The 19,026-nt window shown below is 41.6% G+C and overlaps 3 protein-coding genes across 8 annotated transcripts in view; 2 read left to right on the top strand and 1 right to left on the bottom strand.

Moving 5' to 3' along the window:
- Window positions 1–850: 850 nt before the first annotated feature.
- higd2a (HIG1 hypoxia inducible domain family, member 2A) lies at window positions 851–2,317 on the top strand. Its single transcript, XM_070836567.1, has 2 exons — window positions 851–1,042; window positions 1,660–2,317. The coding sequence occupies exons 1-2, from the start codon at window positions 868–870 to the stop codon at window positions 1,824–1,826; spliced, it is 342 nt and encodes a 113-aa protein (XP_070692668.1). The 5' UTR covers window positions 851–867; the 3' UTR covers window positions 1,827–2,317.
- cltb (clathrin, light chain B) lies at window positions 2,270–7,607 on the bottom strand. 4 transcript variants are annotated; one of them, XM_070836564.1, is made up of 8 exons: window positions 7,511–7,538; window positions 7,141–7,294; window positions 6,462–6,508; window positions 6,122–6,239; window positions 5,525–5,636; window positions 4,898–4,918; window positions 4,363–4,416; window positions 2,270–3,966 (listed from the first exon to the last, which is right to left on the bottom strand). In XM_070836564.1, exons 2-8 carry the CDS (start codon window positions 7,292–7,294, stop codon window positions 3,795–3,797), a joined length of 678 nt encoding a protein of 225 aa, XP_070692665.1. In that variant the 5' UTR covers window positions 7,511–7,538; the 3' UTR covers window positions 2,270–3,794. The 4 variants fall into 4 exon arrangements, with proteins under 4 accessions (XP_070692665.1, XP_070692664.1, XP_070692666.1 ...); XM_070836563.1 differs by having other exon boundaries at window positions 7,141–7,607; XM_070836565.1 differs by lacking the exon at window positions 4,363–4,416 and having other exon boundaries at window positions 7,141–7,605.
- Window positions 7,608–9,141: 1,534 nt separating this feature from the next.
- The window catches only part of pdlim7 (PDZ and LIM domain 7), a 30,803-nt gene continuing 20,918 nt past the window's right edge, over window positions 9,142–19,026 (top strand). Inside the window, exons 1-2 of one of the 3 annotated variants that reach the window (XM_070836351.1) lie at window positions 9,142–9,313; window positions 11,767–11,865. In XM_070836351.1, coding sequence (XP_070692452.1) covers window positions 9,287–9,313; window positions 11,767–11,865 — 126 coding nt within the window. In that variant the 5' untranslated portion in view covers window positions 9,142–9,286. Of the gene's footprint in view, window positions 9,314–10,711; window positions 10,804–11,766; window positions 11,866–19,026 lie in introns of those variants that run through there. The other 2 variants (XM_070836349.1, XM_070836350.1) reach the window with 2 other exon arrangements.

The raw sequence follows: 19,026 nt of genomic DNA, 5'->3' as shown, positions 1-19,026 counted from the left end.
GCTGTCATGGTGGAAGAAAAGCCTTTAGGAAGAAACTAGTCATGTGATAAATACATTTTTGTTTAAACTAAGACATATATGTTTAGAGTTTGTTTTTTTTAAAGCTTTTTTTTTTTAGCAGTCACTGTCATTCACAGTAACACTACAACAATCTGTTTAGGTCTTTTCTTGTGCTATTGGAGGCAAATCTACCTGTTTCCAACCCAAACTATAAAACACTACTCACCTATTTGAGATGAAGTAATGACTGGATTCAATACTGCCACTTACTGGTAAGAGTGGGGATGTTATTAAAAATAGACATTGGCAAACATTTTCACCAGCTGTTGGGACACTATCAGTGATCTTCCTGTCAACAGCGAACATGTCATGGTCAAACAAAATGTGGTCCCATAAGACATCATAGATTACACTGCTTAAGATGGGTTATTTTCTTGGTACATTTAAGTAGTTTGTAGAGTTTTTTTAATGCACAGGCCCCAGTTAACCATCCAACACTGCACCACCGCTTTTACTGAAGGCCTCATAAAGGCGTCAGGGGCTAGTAGGCCAACATTATAGTGTGAATTTAGCTTTCATATTTGAAACATCTACAGAGTATTGTTTAACAGTGTGCTTTAATTAATGCTGTACTTTTTAACATATTTAATTTCTCGTTGGAGCTTGTATTGTTTTGTGTGCATCATGGATACATAGCAGTCGGCAGACGCCAGGTGGTGATGTACTAATATAACTCCACTCAGACTCCACCTTTCATACGTAATGTTTCAATATCAGGACTTTTACTGTGAAGTCTGGGAGCAAAGTTTAACCGGAAGTATAGTTGTCCTCTTCTTCCGGTTGCTGGTTTTGCAATCCAAGGTAAGCATGGCGGCCGCACCAACACCAGCGGTCCCTAAGGGAGCATCTGATACAGCAGTGCCGTTTGACTTTTCCCAGCCTCCGATTATCGAAGGTTTTGAACCTCTGCCGAGGATCAAAAGTGAGACCTTCAAAGAAAAATTCATGCGAAAAACCAAGGAGAACCCTTTCGTCCCAATCGGTGAGTTATAGAAGCTGAAGAGAGAGAGAGAGGACACCAGTGCAGCTCAGTCTTTGTACACTGTGTTCACATCAATGATATTTACCCCACAGTAGCTTTCAAAGCTGTGGGCTCCTTCACTGACCAGATCACATCACACTAAACATGTCTGTCGGCTGTCTGTTTAGTCTCATAACACTTTACGGATATTGTTTTGCTGTAGTTTGACCCTGTCCCTCCCCCCAATGTGGTGAACTGACCCTTTAATGTTGGCACTTGAACGCCTCACTGTGTCTGAATCAAGCTAATTCCAGTGAACTAAAGCCAGGTGTGAAGACTATGCTGATTAACTGAAATGAAAATTAGAGCTAATTAGAATAAACAAACATGCACAGGAAATGGCTTTAGTTTTAATCTTTGTCAATTTGGTCCCTTAATATTATTAATAATGAAACTACTAAAAACTAAACTGAAAAGAACAATCTCCCTCACTGGAAACCAGCTGCAACTAAACTGTATTGAAATTGAATTGAGTATATTTTTGTTGTACCAAAGGACAATTAGATTCAGTACCTGTTCTCACCACCATCGTTCTGTAGGATCCTGTTCTGAAGTCGTGGTTTTCTCTGTTTCTCCAGGATGTCTGGGAACAGCAGGAGCTCTGATTTATGGTCTGCGTGCCTTCCATCAGGGGAAAACCAGGCAGTCCCAGCTGTTGATGAGGGGACGCATCTTTGCTCAGGGCTTCACTGTAGTCGCCATTATTTTTGGTGTGTTCACCACAGCTCTGAAGCCTAAGCAGTGAAGACGGACCAGCCCCAGACCTCCGCCATTGTCCCTTCACCCTCGGCCTCAGACCAGACCCCGCTTGAATGTGGACTGACCTCACTGTCTGACTGAACTTTAAATAACTTATTTTGTCTCCAGTATCGTTCAGATACCTCTGTAGAGGCCAACTGTTATTGTTTAAGAACTATGAGTTGCTCATGGTGATAAAAAAACTAACAAAGTATAATCTGCTCCTTACCAGGTGAGGTAAGCAAGCTTGATTTTACTTGTGATGTGCTGTAATAATACTGAGGAGAAATGTTGATAAATAGAAGGTATATGCCTGGCTGGGTTTCACTTTTCCATGTATTGTCACAGAAATGAGCTACGTAACGCCAGACTGTGTCTTCTGCTATAAATTTAAAGAAGAACCTGGTGTCCTGTGTGTATTTGAGATAAATCATCACACTCACAACTGTATTCTGGGGACATCTACTCCTTATTCCACCTTTATTTAACAGGTTATTTTTTAAAAATCAGTAGTGAAATTCATTGTGGAAAACGTTTTTTACATTAATAGCCTGGGTGAGGAGATCTAAATGGGAGGAGGCTTTAAGATGACATAAGACGGGCCCAGTCTCAAAGTCCACCTCAAACACTCACACTGATTAGAAAATCCTTGTGCGGCAGAGCTCCGAATGTCATTTGACAAAGCTGTTTTGGGAAGGATGAGCCTTTTTGGTGGCCAGTTAGGTGTGATTTGTATTCTATGAAAACAAGTCAGAGTCAGACCTTTATAGAATAAAGAGCTAAATACAGAACTTGCTGCTTCTTTACATGTCATCTGTTTTAATGTTTACATGCTAAAAATTGAGGGCGAGTCCCTTGAACACACCACTTCCGCAGTAACATAATCAATGTGGATGCTGGAATGGGGCCATTTTAGCTCCTCACACATCCGACGGGACAAACTGGGAAGTGATTATCTCCGGGGCATTTGGACGGCAACAGGTAAGGACAAAGTAATTTAGGTGATCATACGCCACTGTTTTTATTTTCCAGTTCCCTTTTAACATTCACTTTTTTCAGTATTCATAATGTCCAAATAGGCAACATGTGAAACAATGTGCAGACATTACTGTTAAAATTGACACCTTATTAATTGCAATTAAAAAAAGAAAAAAAAAATCTAAAACATACTGGTGTAACAAAAATGGAGCATAACATGTCCGCTGAGAAAAATCAGTGAAATGAGAAATCGCCAAAACCGTTAATTGATCGTATGAACGCTGAAAATTTAGATGATGGCAGTAATCTTTGGTTGTGGTTTTTTTTTTTTTTTTTTTCTCACATAAAAGGTGAAAACTTGCCTAATTGTAGAGGAAATCCATCTGACTAAAACTACTCGGAACTGGAGTAAGAGCTACATCAGAAAGGCCACAAGCTTATGCATTTGACAGAAAAACATTTGCTAGCTACGTTCATTGTGGTAATTAGGGGATACATTACAACCGATGTGAACCCAGATTGTGTTCCTAACTCTACGCTGATGAGAGGCATAAGTGGTTACAATCTAATATGCAATAGTGCTTAATAAGTGTTTGACATTGACCAAAATGCAAATTAATAAAAACAACTAAAAAAATGTGCATCCAAAATATTGGCAGAGGCATGCAATAAAGTTGACCTAATAATTTATAAGTTAAAGAGGAAGGAAAATGTTTAACTTACAGTAACAATATTTTCTTCTTATGTATAGCAGTGATAAAAACTGACCAGCTAAAGGATGTCGTAACAATAGAGCAGTCCTTCATGTTCTCATAAGAGAGTGGGATTAAGTAGATTATTTCAATATAATAGGCATCAAGAAAGGCGGGAAGTTTTCAAAGGTTATAAACGTACCAGGGATTTTATGGAAAAGGGCATACAAACTCTTCTGATGCGACGTGAGGTTAAAACTGAAAAGGCAATGTTTCTAGAGCCAAAATCCTCCCTGCGGCCTCCTCTAGCGAACCAGAGGCGTCTGTTTGAGAGAGATGAGGACAGAGCGCATTCGGGAAACATCCTTCGCCTGTTTGCTGGTTTTCGGATTGAAGTCGCAGAGGCGGGCTACTCTCTCCCATTCGGATCCTGGGCTGTCGCCGTCGCTCTCTGCCAGGAAGGCCTCCTCGGACGCTCTGCGGGTGTGTCGGAGAGAGACCAGGGAAAGATGTGAACGAGCTGCAGTATTAGAGGCACTTCAGAACAGCTTCCATAAGAGCAAACCCGTCTGAGCCAAACATGGCGCTCAACCACACAGTTCAATCACATGGGGAGCACCTGTGCGCCAGACACACAGTAACTTCATGCATTTCTTTGTATCAATCACACACTTATAAATATTCATTGTATATATACACACAATATATTCAAAATATGGACCAATCAAATACAAATGCAAAAAAAAAAAAGCCAAATTATGCCTTCAAAAACAGTCATTTTAGTGTTTGGGCATGCATCAGGTGAAAATAAACTAGTGGTTACTAACGGGGCAGGCCATACAACATTAAAAAGCGTAAGAATTCTAAACCTACACAAAGCCTATAACATCAGAGTTGGGCTGTTTGTAGAAAGCCTTGTCAGCAATCCTAGTACGCAGGCAAGGCCAAGAAAGCAGGAAAAAGAAAAGGAGAACAGTTTCAGTGTCAAACAACAAGCAGAGAGAAATCAGGGACTGCATTAAACGGATTATGGAAGCAACTGAGAAACCGCTCTGATGAGGTGGAAGTAAAAGGTTTAACACTGTCTGAGACTGAGTACAGTCTCTCTCTGTGCTACTCTGGTACACTGGTGCCAGTAAACAAGCTTGGAATGGCGAAGCATTTCAGCCAAATCCAGACTGCTTTGGTAGGTCGCTGGGCTGTAGCGAGGATGTAAACTGTGACATTTGCTCTCAGCTGTTTGCATTCCTTTTAGCAAACTAACTTCCTGTTTTGTTTTCCTGGCCTTCTGTGTGGACACACAGCTGTACACTAACATATAACCTCATGTGGGGACTGCTTCTCAGTGCTTTCAGAGACTCAGGGGGAGAAACTGGCCAAAACTAGAGCCACAGATGCAGAGTGATACCGTGCCAGACTTGGACAGAGTCTGTTGGAAAGTGTGAGAGAAGAACAGGTTAGCTTGGTCAAGAAAGGGAGAGGTCGCAATATCTTTGTGAGCATAGCGTACAATGGTGACAATAACGATCTTTAAGTGGTGCACAGACTGTCTTTATACAAGCACTAAACAAATCTAATCAGCAGTACAATCAATAGTCCAACTGTTGATTGTGGGTGCAGAAAGTCCAACCCTAGTGCTTCAGTTGTTTTTAAACATATTAAACATCCAGTTTCTGCAAATCTTCCTGATATGATAAAGTCTATTGTGTTATTGTTTGCCACATCTGACTTGACATGCACAGTAAAAACAACATTTTTAATTCTTATTCTATTCCAAATTTAATTATTTGTATACCTCTATATGTTTGTGTAGCAAAAAGGGACTGCAGCTTTCATTTCATTGTGTAACATTGTGTTGTAAAATGACAAACAAATTAACTTGATCCCTTGAAAAAGTCAAATCTGCCAATACAACACCGGAGTCGTTAATCTGAACAGAAGGAGTTCAGTGTGGCGTTTACAGCATCCTCACATCATCATGATAAACCAACTGTTACTTCTCTGCATGTTAACTGGGGACATGTCAGACCCTAACCTGTTGTTGGCCTTGTTCTTCTCCATCTGCTCACTCTGGTGTACATGCCAGTCCTCCAGCTCCTTTTTGGCTTTCTCTCTCCACTCTGCCTCCGCCGCCTTGGATGCTGAGTCTTGTTAGGGTGCAGCAGCGGAAAAACAACATAGTCAAGAGTCCCCAAAAACAGGAAAAATAGAGAAGACGTGACATTTTATTAGGCCCGAGTGTGACACAGTTAGACGTGCTGCATCACTCGCCTTAAAGGTAAACTGCAAACAACAAAACCACAGTGGCTCATCACTCATATCACTCATTTTTACCGTATAACATGGTTAAAAACCATATATACGTATGCACAGATGTATATAGACACACTCCACTGGACCCAATAGTTTCACATTGATAACCAGAGCAGAAGATTAGAAAAACAAGCTTCTAAAGACTTTATACATTGAACACAAACCATTAAAGCTATTCTCATTCCTGTACCATGCCATACACCTGACACAGCATAGATACCTTTTGCAGACCATGATGAAAATTGAAAGGGGGCTCCTCCTGGAATAAGTCCGAAGTTTTTAAATATGGGGGTATGAGGGTGCAAGCAACTTTTCTCACCTAATGCTTCAAGGCGTGTCTTCTGCTCCTCCCTCCACTTGCGTAAACTCTCGGGCTCTTGCCTTTGGATATCCACCTGTGCGATGGCTGCATAGTTGTCTGTTGGGCCATTGGACGCCTTTAGGAGGACATAGAAAATACTGACTCTATTATAAACTGCTATTTGACCCAAACACTGGGTGGATGGTAAATCCATCACATTGTAACATACAGGAATGCTAAAGCAGGAACTTTTTTTGATGGTGACAAATGAAACTCACTCACACAAACAAAGAGATGGACTTTGCAGGTGACTAAAAATGACTTGGGGAAACAGACTAAAGATACCTGTGAAGCTCACCTGAAACATGTCTCCATTGACTGTGGCAGGCTCCTCTTGGAAACCGTCTAACATCGTAAGAAAGCAAAGTTAAATGTTAATACGGAGGTTTCCTGTCAGCTACTCTTCCTCACTCTTCCTCGTAACTTATGGTTGTTTCTACTATGACAGTGTCACTTTGTTCCTTAACTAAACATTACGGCTGACCTTAGAAATGCAGCAGCACCTGTTTCGGCACTGATAACGTCTGTGCAGCTCTGCCGGTGAACAGGACAGGTTTTTCTGGAGAAGCTGGCTAATAGCTCGGATACTACTGTGCAAACAGTGCCGTGTCTTAGTGCGGTGCCACAGTGTGCCAGTGTCTCCAATGTTACAGCGGAGGAGGCTGAGCTGAGGCATTTGCAACGTTTTTAAACGGACGCTGTCGGTGTGCAATTGAACGCACCACCGTCAACGGCTATGCTAACGCTAACTTCTGAAGCTAACGATACGGGAGGTTAGCTTTAACTAATGCTAAATGATATTAACCAGAGTGAACCGACTATCCGATAACAGCTACGCCAGCGGGCTGTATCAACTAGTAATGTTATTGTTAACATACATGTCCTCCTGGCTAACTACTGCCAGTCCAGTCCAAGTACCAGTGAGCTAGCTGTAGTTAGCTCGTTCAGTGCTAGCATTAGCTCAGTCCCAAACTTGCCGTAGTTGGCCGTCTGCGGCTGTTGTCCTCCCGCTCCCTCCAGCGCCCCAAACCCGTCGCCGTCGTTCTCTATCCCCGCTATCTCGCTCTCCTGCTGGGCCAGGAAAGCTGCAGCTGGGTCCTCTTCAGCCGGGTGTGCTCCGTTGTCAGCCATCTTTCACAAAAGTGTTGTGAAGTTAAACTTAGCCTGGTAGGTTTAGCTTGCTAACGCCAAAGCCCCCTAAAAATATAGGCCAACAGCTCTGCTACGTCGATACGACTAAATATTTTACTCCAAAATGAGCTATTCTAAGCAGAATAATGTGGACACCAAGGCAAACAATTTAATCCTCTGTGTTAAACAGTCAGAGCTTCGACTTCAGGCCCTCACTGATGATTCATGATTTCTTCACTTGTTCAGCCACTGTGATGATGATGATGATGATGAAGATGATGATGATGATGATGGAGCAGGGCAGCACCCTGAGGTACCATCTCCCTTTTGCTGCAGTTTGTCTCCATCTGCTGCCCAGATGCTGCACTGAGACACATCAAATCAAGAACCATAGTGTCCCCCTGCAGGTGATGCTACAAGCTTTTCAAGTGCACCTCCCTAACTCCTAATCAATTATTAGTGATCAGCAGATGAGTGGTGGGTGACACCGTCTCTCATCTAAAAAACAGTCCTGCCCACTATTCCACTGAGATTAGAGTTCCTATGTGAGAATCAGAGGACACAGAGCATCTACAGTTTATGTATATTAGTACTACAGCTGCAGCCAAACTTCAAATAGGCCTTTTACCATAGAAAACAAGTACCTATAGTACTACTACTATAGCCTATGATTGATAAATCTAAATCTAAATCATTTGTTTGATATTTGTTATTAGTATTACAATTTAATTTTCTTTCTCTTTTAAAATTTTCTTTATAAATTATGCCTTTTTAAGAAAAGAGTACCCAGCATTTTAGCAGTGTAGCCCGGCGATGTGAAATTATTTATTGCATACTATCTGTCTTTTTTCAACATTCATCATATTTTTATGCTCATTAAATATTCTGTGTGTAAAATAATAATCTTCAAAGCAGCAGTCAGATAAATGTAGTGGATTACGTAACTCTGAGAAGTTTTTATTTTTATTTTTTATTTTAAATATACCTTTAGAGGCACAGATAAACATTTCTGACTTGCCTAATCATTGGTTGATTGCACACTCCTGTGGCCAGTGTGCATGCATTGAACATGTCTGAATTTAAACTATGTAAGTATTAACCATAAAATGTTTTTAAAGTAAGAGTACATATAGCAGGAAAATGTCCCTGTGACTGTATATTATTATATTATTATTACTCTAATAGAAGAGCAGGATTTTAACTACTTTGTATAAGACTTAAAATAATGATTACTATTATTGTGGATTAATCTGCTGATTATTTTCTTTATTAATCAAATGATTGTCTGGTTGGTAAAAATAAAAATAAAAATCAGAAAACTGTCACAATTACACACAGCCCACCTTAGTCCAACCAGTAGTCCAAATGAAAAATTATTTAAAAAAAAGTAAATTAAAATGATTATAGCAAAAAGCATCTTCACATTTGAGAAGCTGGAAGCCATGAAATGTTTTTTTAATTTTTTTTTTTTTTTAATGGAAATGACTTAAACAAAATAGCTGCCAATTAATTTCCTGACAAAGTGTTTCAGCTGTATTTGATTAAACTGCTGGGTAGTTTAATTATAAAACAAATCAGTAGTATATTCTGTGGGCTCCTCAGGTGCTCTGCGTGCAAAAATCTTAATTTGTAGAGTAACTACAGCTGTCAGGAATTTGTAATGTAAGAAGCAGAGTGGCATGAATGGAAAATGCATGAATTAGTATTTAAGGACAGTACTCGAGTATATGTGATCATTTCACCATTTATCGCCGGAGACAGTCCCGTGAAGCCCGGCCTCTGCTGGTTCACAGCCGGAGCACGGAATGAGGCAGCGGCCCATGTGACTTCTGACGTTACAGCCCGAGTCCTGCTAAAAGGAATTTGAGGGAATGATCCCGCTGCTCACCGAGGGGATCCACAGTGGCTTCCTGACGTCCGGATCAAGGAAGTCTGAAAGTTCGCCTGCTCACTGACCGATTGACTGCTGCTTCTCCTCCACTCTGACTCGTGATGTCTGGCGGACAGGAGGGACAAGAGGTAGGCCAAGTCATCTCTCTGCGCTCCTCGAACTTTTTTTTTTTTTACCCCCCCAGTGTAACTTGTGCTGCCCTCCCTCACTGAGCAGTGCCTGGTTTGGGTTAGCTGCTCCGAGCCACCGTCGCTCTGCAAACTACTTTGTTACAGCTCCACTTCCCGTGTCCCATTTTTTGCTGCTCCTATTGTGCATGTTAATGTTTATTTCAGGCTCCGCACCATAAGCAGGCTTTAGCTCTCAAAGTGGAGCCTCTAATTACCTGTTGCAGATCACTGTCTCGGACACACTGGAATCTATTAAAAGTAAGCTGTATAAGCCCATAATTGCGTAGGTTGTTAAGCAAAAAAAAAAATTAAAAAGTACAAGTTCATATAAAAAAATATTCTAGTGACACCCCAGGAGATTATAAATAGCAATACCATAAACAGGGACGTCACTTGAATGAGAACCACAGGCATTTCTTGCATATTTATTGGCTTAGGCTGCTGATTGCTTTGCTAGTTTAATATAGTGGGTGGTATGTAATTAACTGAAACTCATCCAGATCCATGCTGTCACTTCCACAGTCTCATTCCAATCTGCTTAAAACAACAGAAAAGAATCACTTTGCAGCGTGCCATTATCACAAGTGGAATCTAACCTCCATTACATGCTGCTGCTGTGGGTCTCTCCATTTATTGTCTCAAGCTGTATGTCCCATAATTGATTTTCTCGCCTCCCAAGAGGTAGAATATGAGGAAAGGGACCGTAAACTAATCCAAGTTTTGGTAATTAAGGCGGTTTATATAATCTGTGCATAGGCAGTCTGGCATTAGGACATAAAAAATGGATATGAATGTAAACTCTCAGAAGGATTTGAAGTAAGTAAGCAGGTTTGGAGGTTTTATGGATGGGATTATTTAGGGTGCTTGGCTGGTTGTCTTAAGTGTTTTGGACAAGAACCATTTCACAGTTTTTTATTTTTAATTTTTATATCTGATCTATGAGCTCACCCTGTTTCAGTTGTTCCTTTATGTGAGCTCCTCTGTTGCTTTAAGAACTTGATTTAAAAATATAATTGCTGGTTTGGTTGCACTGTCTCATGCCTTCCAGAGGGAATGTAGACTTCCGTAAACTCTCCTTCAGTTGTGGCCGTCTGCCGCCTCTCATGTGCACTTTTTTATTAGTTTAAAAAAAAAAAAATGTTTTATTCCATTGACTTTTATGTAGTAGGCTTTTGCCAGAATATAGGAGTAGTTGACGTTACCTCTCTCCATCCTCCTCTACCCCCCTCTCTCTCTGTGACTCATGTGGGTGTTGGGCTGAAATAGTTTGGTGTAGTTTTACATTCCTTATATAGCCTCTGAGGAGTGAGGAGAGGCTAGGGCTTGCCTGTGTCACAGACAGTGTCGGGGGTAGGGTTTGCCAACAGAGAGAGAATCTGCTTGCCACAGCTCACTGACTCTCTAGCTTTCTCACAGGTTTGGGCTATCGGCCGGCCCTTCAAGACGAGGTAGGTTTTTCACGGTGGCATCGTGGTTAGCTAGCCCTGTGTCACCCACTGCAATGACACTTGGCAGTATTGTAGGAGGAGGAGCAAGAGCTGTGTTAAGGGTGCAGGTACAGAGGTCAGTGGCACAGCTGTAACTTTCAAGTAAGAGCAAGTGACATAGCCCTACGTCTCGAGTTGCCTTGGGTTCTTAAAATTACCAGGTTATTTAGGTGACTTGCCATTCAGTGTCAATAATGCGCTCTGGTGAAGTTGTTTCACACTGTTTTCACCAGCTGTACAAATGATTTAAGATCATAATAATAATAAAAAATAAAAAAAAGTCAAGGCAAGTTTGCATGTTGTGGGCCAGTGTTTTGTTGTAGTTCACTTTAATGGCTGAATTACTAATTGAATACAATGAGTTGGATATTCTCACTCTGCCAGAAAGAAGATAACTGTTGAATGTCGCCACTGTTCTTATTGTACGGTAGATTTATGATGCCGATGTTTTCTGCTGTGCTCATTTGCATTGTACTATACTGTGTTACACTCTGAATATTGCCTCTGTATGAATGTTCGCCTCACATTGTGACACAAGGGATAGCAACCTATTAGTTTGTCTGTTAATAAATAGGAACAGTATGTCCCAGAGGCAGCTCTGGCATTTTAATGTCTTGTAAGTTATGCAAAAAGCTGAATTCAAATAGTTGAATTGGTTATTTCTACCAAAGGACACATTTAATGAATTCTTGGAACATGTTTATTCTTAAAACAGAATTTTTCCAACACTTAATATGATCTACTGTGAAAGAAAACAATCTCAATGTCAGCTTTTGTATGGAACGTGTACGCTTGTGTTGGAAACCGATGCAGACAACGCGCAGCGAGGCTGCTCGGATGGTGTAGAAAAGGACGTGTGGCCTCAAACCTTTTCTTGGCTTCCCAACTAATTAAGATGGTGTTTCCTCTTCTCTCTTCCCCAAGGCTATGAACATATACTCCGTAACCCTCAGCGGCCCAGCGCCTTGGGGCTTCAGGCTGCAGGGTGGCAAGGACTTCAGCATGCCCCTCACCGTGTCAAGGGTAAGAAACTGTTATTGGAGTCGGCTTTTGTACTTCTCTGCATCTGTGATCGCTGGCGTCTTTGTGCTCCCCTGTACGGATTGCATGGAGGCTCATCCTGTAAAGTAATTTGTGCTCCTCCAAGCTTCTATAGAAACCCTTGACCTATTTACAACATTTGGTTAGTGTTCGATAGTCCTGTTCTCCACATAAAGACCCTACATGGACATATGCATGCCGTCTTTTGTTAGTAAACGATTGTGTCTGCAAACTGTTTTCATATCACCCCCATTTTTATGGTATATACCAACCCTTATCTAGCCAGTCTTAACATCCAGTGCCTTTGCATTAATAGTATTTATAGTTTCCCAAGGACATACTGTCATTTGATCCGCCGTGCTTTGTACTCTCCTTGTTAGGTCACTGCCTCTTCATTAAATGAATTTTCAAATACTCTATAAACTACTGTCGCTATTGAGGAGAGCTGTAACCACTTTCCAGGCCTTATATGTGCAGTGCTGCTTTGCCTGACAAACACACAGACTCTCACTTGCAGCCACACGCATGCGCACACATAAAATCATTCCAACATTGCTGCCAGCTATTGCGCACACAGATCTCACATTCTTATTATGCACTCATTCCCCAGTGACGTTGTTATATTGCTACCTTAGAGGCTGGGGTGATCTCTAAATGTTAGACTGATTTGCATTTATTAAATCACCAATTCTATTCAATATTTGCAGTTTTCTGTGTTGGAGATACTTAGGCATTCATGGGTAATTATATATAGGTCAGGCATTAGCCTTACAAGGTTACCCCACGTAGTCTGAGTCTTTAAAGCTCTTACAGTTCCTTGTTTCTTTGTAGTTGCCAAAAAGTCAGTAATATGACTTATTATTTCATGTTGCTGCGATTAGTCTAGTCTATAGACTTCCACAGTGTGTGTAAGCAGCATCACATTGAGGTGTGTGTAGAGCTGAGGTAATCCTGTGGTGAGGGTAGTAGTCATCACCAGCCTTGTCAGTACATGTCTTGTATCTGCTCTGCTCTCTGGCAGGCATCGCATCGAGAAACACAATGTTCCCCTTGGATTCATGACAAGAAACATTTTCTTCCACCCATAAAAGACCAAACGCATGTAAAGACCTAATTTGACGAATGGCCCAAAACAAAACAAGGATTTTTGGTTGGGTATAGGAGCGTTCTTAGAGGAATTTCAGTCTAGACGGGCAAGGCGTGCTGTCGGGTGAATGTCTCTGGGTGTGTCAGTAGTTGTAGTTGAATTATTTTGAGTAATCGACCATTGCAGGGGGGCAGTTTTTCTGCAATCCAGGTACATTAGGCATGCTAATAAATTTTCTCTCTGGCAGAAATATGGCTGTCATTCCCCGTATTGCAAAGCCTTTTCCCACCAGTCCCTCCATACATTTTGTTTGCTCCTGGTTAGTCTTAGCAGTTTTGGTGTATAATAAATAATGGATCCCATTCTAAGACCGGAGCCTTAACGATTGGTTGGTGGCTAATATCTTTATGGCTTGTTCCAGCAGTCCACCAGGCCTCAGGATAGAGGAGTTATAAAGATGTGACGGGTTTTCTCTCTTTACCTCTCAGGGACTGTTGGTTCTCCACGCGATTGTCATAAAAGGCCGGTCAGTGAATCAAACAGTCGCAGAGGATGAAAAAAACAACCCAACATGGGGGTGTAAACCTCAAAGATATACAGTATCCCTTAGTAACAGGAAGAAAAGTCAGGCCTGCACTCTGTGGGCTTACATTGGATGAATTTGGTGGGTGGTCTTTCTGTGCTGGCTTGTAGCTGATGAGATAAGTATCTCAACCGAGACAGTCAGTGAAAAGAGATTACACAATACAGAACATGTGGAGTGACAGGACAAAAGGCTCAGTAAAATGCTGCAAGGCAAAGAGATTACAAGTGGTGACACCTTTTTAGAGATCAGTGCATTTAAGTGTTTTTTTGTATAGAGTTGTATGACAATGCCGTTGAGACCAGATTTATTCAGAGTTTTTTCATAATGTGATAGATCGTTAATATGCATCCATATTTGACCATGTATCGTGTATTTGCTGTATTGTAAATTGGGATTGAAATAATCTTTGTATTGATTTGGAAAGTTATGGGTGTGTGCCTTGTGTGTGAGCTTGCATATGAGTTTCCATGCTCTATGAAGGCTCTTGTTTGCTTCCTTCCTCTGCCTCTGCCTGGAAAGCTATGTTTTCTCAGCATTCCTGGGATTTTTCCTCATATCCACCCTGTCGCTGCGAACAGACAACCCTCTTGTCTCCTTTCTGTGTCTCAGACAGCTTCGACACTCAATTTAACTGTGCATATGATGGACTCCCCCCAGTCTCCCTGGAATACTTTTACAGTGAGAACAGAGGAAAGGAGCCCTCGCCAAGACAAACTGTTAAATCACTCTGAAAGGGAAAATCACTTTTTGACCTTAGCATAACATGCATACACCCATTTATCAACAGCAATAAAATATGTACATAACTTTTCTTTGACTCTTTAACATCATTACCCCTCTTTTAGGTTTCTTAGTCTTGTCAGTAGATGCTTACAAACTTCTAACCATTGAAATCTTTCACCACCTCATTAAGGAAAAACAAGCAAAAAAGAAAAAATGCAATGCCTTTTCTGTTTAACTGAAGTGTCATTATACAGCACACCTTTCAAATCAGCAGTGATACTGAGCACAGCTGTAGGTGTCATTAGACCTGGCTTCTCAAGGCCAGCCTGGGACGAACATGGGTTGGATGCTGCCTGGCACCGGTGACGTGACATTTTTATTACGGTTGGAAAGGTTATGTTATTGACATTCAAATGGTATTTAAAGGGATACTGCAAATGGCAAGTGATTTAGTATTATACGTTTTGGAGACTTGTGAGAGACACTTTTAACAGAATGGTCAAAACTGAAGCAGCAAAGGCAGAGATATCTTGACGATATCCTCTGGTAGACTTCTCAAAGCTCCTCCAAAGCCACAGGAGACATAGCATAAATGCTTTCACAGAATGAGTAAGACTAACTAACCATGACTAGCAGACTGAACTTGTGAAATAAGCGGAGGCTCCTTTTTGATCCAACGACTTGACTATACCAGGAAAACTGAACATGCAATTTAACTTTATGGTCTTGCCAGGAGAGTTTTTAGAACTTCTACAACTAGAACAGTTGTTGACACGGGTCTCTGTGGAAGTTTAAGGATTGTCACCTGACAGCCGTCTCCTATGAATGGGTCAAACTAAGGTTAAGCATCCATTAGGCCCTCCTCACTCCAGCATCTCCTCCTATGAAAGCTGACCTCTGAAACTCTTGAGACAGCCAGTTAAGTTGTTGTGAGTTTGATCCTGCCCCCAGAAACATCCCTCTGTGTCTTCACTCTTTTCTAACCAGCCTTTCTGCCAACATTTCTTTTCTTGGAGTTCTCTAAGACCTCTGTGACCTTGTGGAGACTGAAGTCTGCTTGAGTAAAATTTTATCTCTCTCCACATGTCTGCCTGAACATCCTGTTTCAACAGGAAAGGCATAAAATGTAGGAAGCAAGATGTCGTCGTAACACGGTTGCATTGTTGCTCCATTGGAGTCTTCCCCAGTAAGGGGCAGCCCTACAGCTCCTCTGAGGAGTTTCTCCATATATCTGCCCCAGATCTCGTGCCATCACGATTCCATAAACATTATGATACTATAACCGAGCCTCCTGAACACCATCTGGTTTCCATCGACAAACACATGCCACACTGCTGAAATCAAATGTTTGGAGGAAATTACACATGCTGTCAAGTCAATAAGCGAGCAGAGAGATTTGCGAATGTATCTCCTCCACCACAGCTGGATGTGTCAGCGAGTCTTATATTCCTGTCTGTGTGGATGTGTGTGTCTGACTGTCTGTCTGACTTGTAGACCATCTGTTGCTTTATCACTGTCTCTCTCTCTGTCTCTTTCTTGTTCTCTCTCTCTCTCTCTCGCTCACAAACTCAGGGAAAAGAGGCCTTGTTAGAGGGGTTAATTAATAATTCAGTACTCACCGATAGATTGCCCGCAGGGGGCATTTCTTTGGTGGCTAGTTGGCTGTGAATGTCTTGTGTTGTGATCAGTGCAGCAGTGTTTTAAGGTGAGTTAGTGCTAGGTGTTCCTCTGCAATCATTACTCGGAGACCGCATACTTGCAGGTTTGGTTTTCCATTTCTCAGAGGGATATTTATGGCTTTGCATCAGCTGTGCTGTGTGAGTGATGTAAGGACAGACTGTCTCTCGGCCCCCAAATAGCCGTGGAAAGAATAAAAGTGAGCTGGTGCAGAGTTACATGGCCAGTATATCCACAGCTGTAGATAAACTTTGGTGCATTATTAGTTTATCCAAAAACAAGAGTAGTCAGCCTGGAGTGAGTACGAATCCCTGGATCACCTGTAGGGTCAGTCAAGGGAAAGACTTCAAAGGTGAATTCAAGACGTTGCATTCTGAAAGGTTGGCTAATGCTTTGAAATTCGATAGCATACCGAAACAGATCGGCTGCTGTGCGCTGCCAAAAAGCTTTGAAACAGGCGACTGACTAGCTAACCCTGAAGTTGTGACTACCCTCAGTTGCACAAATGTCACAATTAATGTGAAGTGAGTTACAATGATACGTGCACAAAATCACGTTTGACAGGATGAGCCTGCCTCTCATTTGTTACCTTTGCCAGAGGAATTGGCCCTGTCAAAAACACATGATGTTATCGTACGTCAGGACGGCACCATCATTTTAGACACCTGGTTGTTGTGAGGTAGTGTGCAGTGTGTTGCATTCAGGAACATGTTTTCTGTCCTTTGCTGTATTGACAAACGGCTCGGGGGGTGTAGAGTTTCCGTCCGCCCCCTACTAACCAAAGGTCTGAGCGCAGCAACTTTAACTGCTGCCTTCTCAAGTGAGGGAGCAGCTGCACTCTGAACCTGAGCCAGGAGCACAGGTGTCTGTGTCCATCAGTAACTCAACTCACACTGACGCCAATGCACGTACATGCAATCTACAATCTTTACGGCTTCATATATTCTCCCCCTTTTTTTCTCTTTATCTCGACTTGCATTTAGAGGCCAGCAATATAGGTCAAATCTTTGATGGTGGTTTGTAATTTTTTTTTTTTAGTGCTTACATAGATGGGTGACAAAGATGAGGCAAAACCAACGTAAAATATCTGAGTAAGACATGCTCTGCGTGGCACGACACATCTGCCGCTGCATGCTGGCAGCAGAGTGCAACCATTATAATCACCTGAAGCATCGCCCTGGTCCACTGTATTTTTACACGGCTGGTCTTTTTTTAAACATGTGTCCCACCCACAGGGAAAAACCACATAGACCTGTGTTACAGTCTGTTTAATAAAAAATATTGAAATAAATACCTCATTGTACTGGAGGCAATGTGGCGGAGCAGACCAACATCCACAAGGATGTTTTTACATTGCACATTAAAATAAATTAATCAAATTTATATGTGTCCATGATTCTAAAAACTGTCTAGTTAATATAGCTTATACCTCCAAATCATTCATAACGATATGCATTAATCACTTGGGGAAAAACTCTCCCTCTCTGAAAACATGGCTGGCATGCAACCACATGCTACACAGTCTGTGTAGTGGGTAAAAAAAAAGAAAAAAAACCCCGTCTCTGCACCACCTGCGTAATGTGTCGTGTCCATGCCCCCATGTGTTTTGCTATAAGACTCAGGGGATATGTTGTTGAACGCTAAACAAAATCAATTGGTTTATTTGGGTAAAAAGACGTGGTGTTCAAGTTTGACTATCGAGTAAAGTAGTAGAAAGGGGACTGCAGCTCTCTCTGGTGACCTCATTGGCGTTATGCCAGGCTGTGCCCGTTTTCAGAATATGTCACTTGCGCCCATGTCATAGTTGTTTTTTCCCCTGTGTAACATGTTAAAACTCCTAAGTTCTTTCTAAACTGGAGAAATTATTTCTTTCTTCACCCCTCTAATTGCTTCCAGTGAGTGCAAATCAAAGGCAATTAAAGTGATGTTTGAACTTGGCTGTAGAATAAGTGTAGCTTGGGTTGCCTCTGGGGAATGCATTTCTACCTATTTTTAGCTTTGCCATGTTTTGATTCAAGGCAGGGTTTAACTTTGTTGTCTTTGAGGGGTGCGGAGTACTTTTTCAGCCTGAGTTGTCATCAGTTTACAGAGGATATTACCTCCCTGCTCACACAAGTGTTTATGTTTAATGTGCAGAATCAAAGCGGCAAGTGTGATAGCTTAGCTGAACATGGCAGAAAACTATTGATTGAACCGCTGAGTCCTCTGAGCTTTTGATGAGCTAACATTTGCAGGGATCCATGACATCAGAGAGTAATCCTAATAGGTTTTTTTGCCAGAAATCCTGGCACTCGCTCACTTATCTGATGCTGAACACTTTGTACTCCAGTTATCTGAGAATTTGACACAAGTCTCGAGTTTCATTAAGCCGCATGGGCAAGCTGACTAAGCCCTTACTAAACACGATTTGGCATCTCTGCCATGTCCTCTAGAACCAGTAATATACACAGCAGACAGTGTAGTCTGTACATGTAGAAATCCATTACTACCTATATAGACTATGTCAAGTTCTTCCTGTTTGCAACAAGACTCCAGCCCTTTGCTCTGACTCAATACGTCTGCGTGACAGCCCTAGAGGGTGATGTCATTCTTTTGTCTGTGAAATCGGTCAATGACTTACCTGTGTTGATGGAAAAAGTAGACGGGCTGTTCCAGTAAATGATGCAACTATTTGTAACATATGGTCCCTGTCTGCAGCTCTGAAGAGTTCCTCTCATAGTCTGAAGTCACATCTGCTGTAAATCATATGTTGATGACTGATGACATCATGATGACCTGTAATGCCTGTTCCCGATAGCGCTGAGTGAATTATCCCGGCTGGCTTGTCAGACCCAGACACACAGACTCTCTGAGTTGTTAAGAGAAATTTCAGCAAAGTCAACTGAACATGACTTTCTGTGTGTTTTAGATATGCTGTTTTTTGCTTTGAACTGCTGATATGTATGAGATAATAGCAGGTAATTGTCACACAATTTAGTACTTTTTCACTCTGGTTTTAATAATTTCACCCTTGAAAGAACAAGATCAATACAAATGCGGTATTGCAGAACTGTTAAGTTCATGAAGTTGC

The sequence above is a fragment of the Pempheris klunzingeri genome, chromosome 9 (assembly GCF_042242105.1).
Source record: "Pempheris klunzingeri isolate RE-2024b chromosome 9, fPemKlu1.hap1, whole genome shotgun sequence".
NCBI lineage: Eukaryota > Metazoa > Chordata > Actinopteri > Acropomatiformes > Pempheridae > Pempheris > Pempheris klunzingeri.
Note: the sequence above shows the minus strand (reverse complement) of the source record. Positions and strands in the feature narration are given on the sequence as shown.